This window comes from Brassica oleracea, chromosome C2 (genome assembly GCF_000695525.1).
Source record: "Brassica oleracea var. oleracea cultivar TO1000 chromosome C2, BOL, whole genome shotgun sequence".
Taxonomy (NCBI): Eukaryota; Viridiplantae; Streptophyta; class Magnoliopsida; order Brassicales; family Brassicaceae; genus Brassica; species Brassica oleracea.
The window spans coordinates 6,176,576-6,183,063 of record NC_027749.1 but is presented as its reverse complement, the minus strand read 5'-3'; the positions used below and the strand labels follow the sequence as shown (position 1 = coordinate 6,183,063).

Genomic DNA, 6,488 nt, shown 5'->3' with positions numbered 1-6,488 from the left:
GACTTTTTTTAAATAGCATTGCAAATGAAAAAGACACTATAAATTCGATAAAATTTCACATTCTACTTTAAATGCTCTCTCATATACTACTAAAATTATGGATAGGAATGATTAAAGCCCTAATTTTGTTGGTTAGTGAAAAAATAAGTTAGTACAAGCTTGTGAAACGAGGAATTACGGCGGCACGTGTGTAAAAGAATAAACATGACTACCTTCTTCATCAGCGCGTACCACGTAATCATCTTCTTATCAACGCGCATACAACCTGAGACCTTCTTCTTCTAATTCTTACACTCTACTTAACACACACCCCCACACATATAAATACACTAACAAGCCGCCATTCTCACTAAAACTTTCAACTCCAAAGTCCAAACAATAGCTGAATCAAAATATACAAAAAACCCTAATAACCAAAGTTATATACACAGCACACTTATCCAAACCTTTGCATTTGGTTTATAGATATGGATGCATCACCCAAGTACACAGGTGTAAGGAAGAGGAAGTGGGGGAAATGGGTTGCTGAGATTCGTCTCCCAAACAGCCGCGAGAGGATCTGGCTAGGCTCTTTCGACACCGCTGAGAAGGCGGCGCGTGCTTTCGACGCAGCTCTTTATTGTCTACGTGGCTCCGGTGCGCGTTTCAACTTCCCGGAAAATCCACCGGAGATACCTGGAGGACGTTCTTTGACGCCGCAGCAGATTCAGGTCGTAGCCAGCCGTTTCGCCTGCGAGGAAGTGTTACCACCGCAGCAGCAGCAACAACAACAGCCTCCGTCGTCACCACGTGGAGATAAGACGGAGGATGGAGAAGGAATTTCGTCGCGTGGGGATATTAGTGGTGGTAGTGGTGGGCCGACTTCAGGTCAAGTTGGGGAAGATAACAACAACCACGAGGATAATAGTAATGATACGACATCGTATTGGCCGTTTCTGTGGGAGGAGAATCATGTGGTTCCTACTACGTCGGAAGAGTTTGGAACTTTTTTCATGGACGATGATTCGACCAATTTGTATACGCAACAACAACATCAGCTCTCATCTGATATTTACGACGATGGAGCTTATGCTGTTGAAGATGATCTCTCTCATTACAATATTAACCTTTGGAATTTCTGAGATCCTTTTTTTTATCAGCGATCTTGGGCCAAAATATTCCATCATTGCTGAAGGTGAAACATTAAGCTACTAGCCTCTTAGTATAGTAAGAGTGTAAGACTAGTAGCTAGGTAATTCATCTTATTTATCTTTCTATTTTATTAATTTAAAATTTACACCAATTTGTTTCACATATAATCTGTGTGCTATATGTGCTTTGTATTACATTGCAGTATTGCACATTACTTCCATTGTAGTTTTCTTTTTTTTTTGTTTTCTACGATTTGCTTTCGTTTTTTGTACCAAGCCAATCTTGACCCCTGCTGTTTGGTCATAGATTGTTTTTTTCAAAGTGTATACATGAGGTTTCATGTCTGTGTTCTATAAATATTTAAATAAAAATTCTATGTAAAGAGATAACAGTATAATAGTTCAACTAAATCTAGAACTAATATTTTAAGTTCTACTAGGATATAGGACAAATGTTTTATACTTTGCCAGCCTTCACAAATATAATCAAAAGGGTGCTTACAGAATTAAAAATAATATAAACCAAAAATCGTCTCCTGCATGCGCATATGTTTCCATTTTCTTGTTTGTTCATTTTGTTGTTACTGAGCTGTATACTGTTTTATTATTTTTAAATACAAAATTGTTGTTAATCAAAAAAAAAAAATTGGCAACAGACGCTGAGTTAGGATCAAAATTTAGTAGTGGCATATTTATTCTTCCAAATTTTCATAAATTTTTCTAAACATTTTAAAATCTCAGGAGCAAAAGCTGAACAAAAAGGAACTTACCTTTTAAACTCATTCCACACAACTCGGGAAACTTTTCTTTTAAAACCCAATAGTCTTTTAACCAACTTACCCTCACTTGGTCCTTATAAGAGCATCTCCAAAAATCAGCTTTATTTTGAAGTTTCAAAATTCTATATTTAAAGTTTAAATGTGTTTTTCTCCAAAAGCAAAACTTCAAACTCTAATTTCAAAACTATTTATATTTTATAATATAGTCTTTATAATTGTCATAACTAATTTGAATTCATAAAACTTTTATAAATAACTAGCACATAAATAAACATATTACAACAATATTAATTAATAAAATATTCTATTAAATATAAAATAAAAAATAAAAATAAATTAATTAATATTAAATTTCAAACAAAATGCCATATTATTTCATGAAATTATTTTCGTAATGCATATATAATCTATTAGTGCATTTCGAAGTAAAAAAGGCTTTCCTCATTTTTACTTTGTAGATTACTAGTTAGAAGTGGTTGAAATCGGGTAGTATTTATACTTGTAAATACATTAGATCAGAACAAGAAAGTAAAAGAGAAACATAAAATATTGCTAAAAGACTAATTTATTTTCGATGATATTGATACTCGTGAATATATTTGATACGAACAAGAAAGAACTGTACGAAAATACATCAAAAACAACAACAACAACCATCTTCAGTTACACAAAACATCTGAACAATATTTGAAAATTTTGAAGGTTCCGGATCAAACTTACCTGACTATTAGTGTTGTTGTAATATTTAAATTTGTGTAATAGTTATGTTTTCATGTAATTTTTTAAAATCTTCTTGTTAAGTTTTTTTTGTATATTATTGTTGTCTAGATCTTGCTTAAAATATTTTAAATCTTATTTTAAAGTTTTATTTAATTTTATGTGTAAAATTTAAAATCTGTAAACAAAATTTAAAATATTTATGAGATTTTTTTTTTAAGGATTAAAACAATAAACGAGAAAATATTTACGAATCATAAAGGTGATGTATGATCGTAGGGACCAAAATACAATTAAAAATATGAAGTTTTGAAGTTTCTTTTTGGAGAGCAAAAAACTTCATATTTGAAATTATAAAATGTCTTTTGGAGATGCTCTAATAAGTTAATAACTGTGCATTCGCCTTTTATCAGAGTTGAGTGATGTTTAGTCAGATTTATCTTAGTCCCTACCCCAGCGTAAACCGATCAGCCTCTTGAATTTCCAATCACATATCACTTTTTCTAAGAAACCACATATCATAATTGGGATCTATTGATACTAACCCTTGGGAGTATTTAAATTATGCAGGTATTAAAGCTCAAGCCCAAACAATCAAGCAAAGCCCAAAGCCGAAGCCATGTAATTAGGGTTCTTGAATTTCATATAATATGCTTAGCTTATGTAACATTGGCTGCCGTAGAGCAGCTTATATTCCCCTTATCTTTGTATGAATCATTACATCTCTATCTGTATAGAATCCTAGAACCCTAATTACATGGCTTTGGCCTTTGATTGATTGTTTGGGCTGGAGCTTTGATAGCAGGCACCACATTCCAAGACTAGATGTTATGACATTGGAGATCGACTAGACAGTCTTCACTGGGTTAAACGGTGTTAATCGGATCAGAAATCAAATTATTGACTGTAAAACTGAAAACTTATTATAGGATATGTTGGACTCGAGATTTAGTTCCAATTCTAGTTTCGGTGAGCCTGCAATATACTAAATTCCAAGAGTTTAAGGGTTCTATATTCTTATTAAATTCTACTAGTTGGTATTTCTAACTAGAAAAGTGGCTCGTACATATGTTGTTTATTGGTTTCCATTAAATGGAAACCTTTACCCATATAAACAAGCACGTACGTAACAGTTAATGTGGTGCTTTAAAACTTATCACGTGAATCGATATCTTCTCGCATTCGTCCATATAAAACAGACAATATCAATAAATTGACTAGACAAAACAAATGCTAGCTATGTGTTAGATGCATATTACTTTGCTTAACAAAATTACAGTTAAATTCATTGAAAACTAAAAACAAAACTACAAGTCGGGCAGGTAAATAACTCATTTCCCTTTGGCCATCAATATCGCGGGATATTCATAGGGTTCTTAACAACCTTTATGACGCGGACCCCACCAATTAATTAAGAAACATGTTATACAAACCACCAAATAAAGATCGACTTTCGGTGGTTTTTTGGACTGTTTGCGGAACTCGTTGACACGTGGTAGTCTGCGATTGATTCATTTTTTAATTTTATTTTTATTTTTTTAAATCAGATAAAACAAAAAAAAATTTAAGAAACCTAAAAGGATTTTGAGGGTTAATCATGCTCTTAGGTCTGGTGAATTAAAAACAAAACAATCATCCAAAAATAAACAAATTGTTATGAATCATGAAGTGGATGGTCCATAATCTATACCATACAAGTTCAAGACTAGAGTCCATTGGAATTTTACATTCAGCTACATGGAAGACCCATTCAACCTTACTCTTTATGAGTTTGACCATGTAATTATGTAGAGTATCTTTGTAATCAATTATCCCTTTGACTCCACCTTGTATGAACCACTATATATAGTGGTGTAAGCAATAAGAAATATACAACACATTTTCACAAACCTTCCCTCAAATCTTAACACGTTATCAGCACGAAGATCTCTCCACCTGAGCAAGCTCTCCGCCGGCGACCTCCTCTCCTCCGGCCAGCCCCACGCCGGCCACTTCTCGACCTCTCTCCACTATCTGCGGATCACACTACAAGAAAACATAATCTTAACGAGGGCGGTTTTCCTCGTGAGTTCGTCGTAAAAGAGGCTTTACGACGAATTAGCGAGGAACCACGTTTGCTCGTTACTCATCTGTCGTAACACATATTTCCTCGCTAATTCGTCGTAACTTAGCGAGGAATATATTTCGTCGTGAAGACGAAGTAGATCATTTCTTCGTAAAGACCACGTCAATATTCCACGTAAAGAGATCGCTATATTTTCTCGTAAATACCTCGAAACGAGTTCCTCGTAAACTACACGTAAATACCTTGAAAGTGTTTCCTCGCGAAATACACGTAACGACCACGAAAGGATTTCCTCGTAAAATACTCGTTTATATTTCTTCGTTATTTCCTCGTAAATGTTTTCTCGTAAAATTCTCGTTTATTATTTCTCGTCATTTCCTCGTAAAGTTTCCACGTAAATAGGTCGTAAATTAGCTACGAATTTACTTCATTTTTTTTATTTTACAGAATTTAAAAATATAATTAAAAAATAATTAAAGTTATTTAATTTATTAATAAAATTGAAATTTAAAATAAAAATAAATAAATATGAAAATATTTTATATATAAATAAGTTTTGAATTTATAATACAACAACCGGAAAAGAAAAAAAGCTAAGGGTCGTTCATCGCCTGGTAGAATTCATCACTCCTCCTCGTAACATCCGCCTCGTTATGTACGTCGGATGACTCGCCTCGAATGGGATGTTGTTGTCGCATGTTCCTCAACATGGACTCCCATTCCGGATTTGTGGCCGCAATAACGTCCAAGAAGCCCTCGACTCCACCCATACGAGATTTTGTCGCGGTCAACTCGTTACGCAGCTGAGCGGACTCTCTACGCAGCTCCGTGACTTCATCATCCCGTCGCTGACCATAAGACGATGTCGCTCTCGGAACATCGTTGACGGAACCAATACCCAACGTCCGTCCCTTTTTTTTAGGGACAACCTTAAAAACAAAAAATAAATATTGTAAGTAAAAATTTAAAGTTAAATTAAATGAATAATTAAAAATTAATTTTTTTGAAAATTTACCTCCTCGTAAATCTTATCCACTTCATTACTTCATAAGGTGACAGGTAATCCGTCGGTAGACTGCTGGGTCAGCTGAGTCTGGCGGTCTTCAACCCGAGCAACTACGTCGTTGTAGATTTGCTCGGACTTGCCATCTACAAATACGCCCGCCTTGTTCTTGTGGGTCCTCTCGTAAAGTTCAATAAGAGACGGGAGATGTCCCGTCTCTTTGACCTAAAAAACAGTTAACAAAGTTAGAATAAATTAATATATGTATTAAAAAAATTATTTAATAAAATATTTAATTGCCATTTCCAAACGGACACCGGCGTGGGGTTTTTGGCCCCGTAGTGTGAAGCATCGACCCGTTTCCGTGCTCTTCGACCGTGTTACGTGAGTTAGAGCAAGCTTGGGCGATTCTAATGGAATCAGAAAGGCGCCAATAACGGATGAGGTCATCCCACACATCCGTGGTGAGCTCAGCGGGTTTGCCACGCTCATACCCCTTCACGATCCAGTCACCCTTCCAGTTGGAGACCGTGTCCAACAAGCGAACTTTCGCCTTCGCGTTAAACTTCTTCCTCACCCTCTCAGTGATCCCCAAGGCCCAAGTATATTTTTGCTGTAGGAAAAATAAATTAACAATTAGTTTTTTAGAAATTATATATATAAATCATGAAAAAATTAAAGTATATATAATTAATTAATAGAAACTTACAGCGTAAATTTTGAACCACGTCTTTCTGACGTAGTGAGGCGTCTTACTCCAGTTTGGATGTGCCATGGAGAAGTAACCCTTGATC

The 6,488-nt window shown here is 35.0% G+C and overlaps 1 protein-coding gene across 1 annotated transcript; it reads left to right on the top strand.

The window, feature by feature from the left end:
* Positions 1 to 379: 379 nt before the first annotated feature.
* On the top strand, positions 380 to 1,396 carry LOC106326202 (ethylene-responsive transcription factor ERF016-like). Its single transcript, XM_013764222.1, has one exon. The coding sequence runs from the start codon at positions 468 to 470 to the stop codon at positions 1,119 to 1,121; it is 654 nt and encodes a 217-aa protein (XP_013619676.1). The 5' UTR covers positions 380 to 467; the 3' UTR covers positions 1,122 to 1,396.
* The last annotated feature ends 5,092 nt before the right edge of the window (positions 1,397 to 6,488 follow it).

Bases quoted from the DNA above. Each gene is read 5' to 3' on its own strand.
- LOC106326202 (XM_013764222.1), top strand. From the start codon at position 468: ATGGATGCATCACCCAAGTACACAGGTGTAAGGAAGAGGAAGTGGGGG.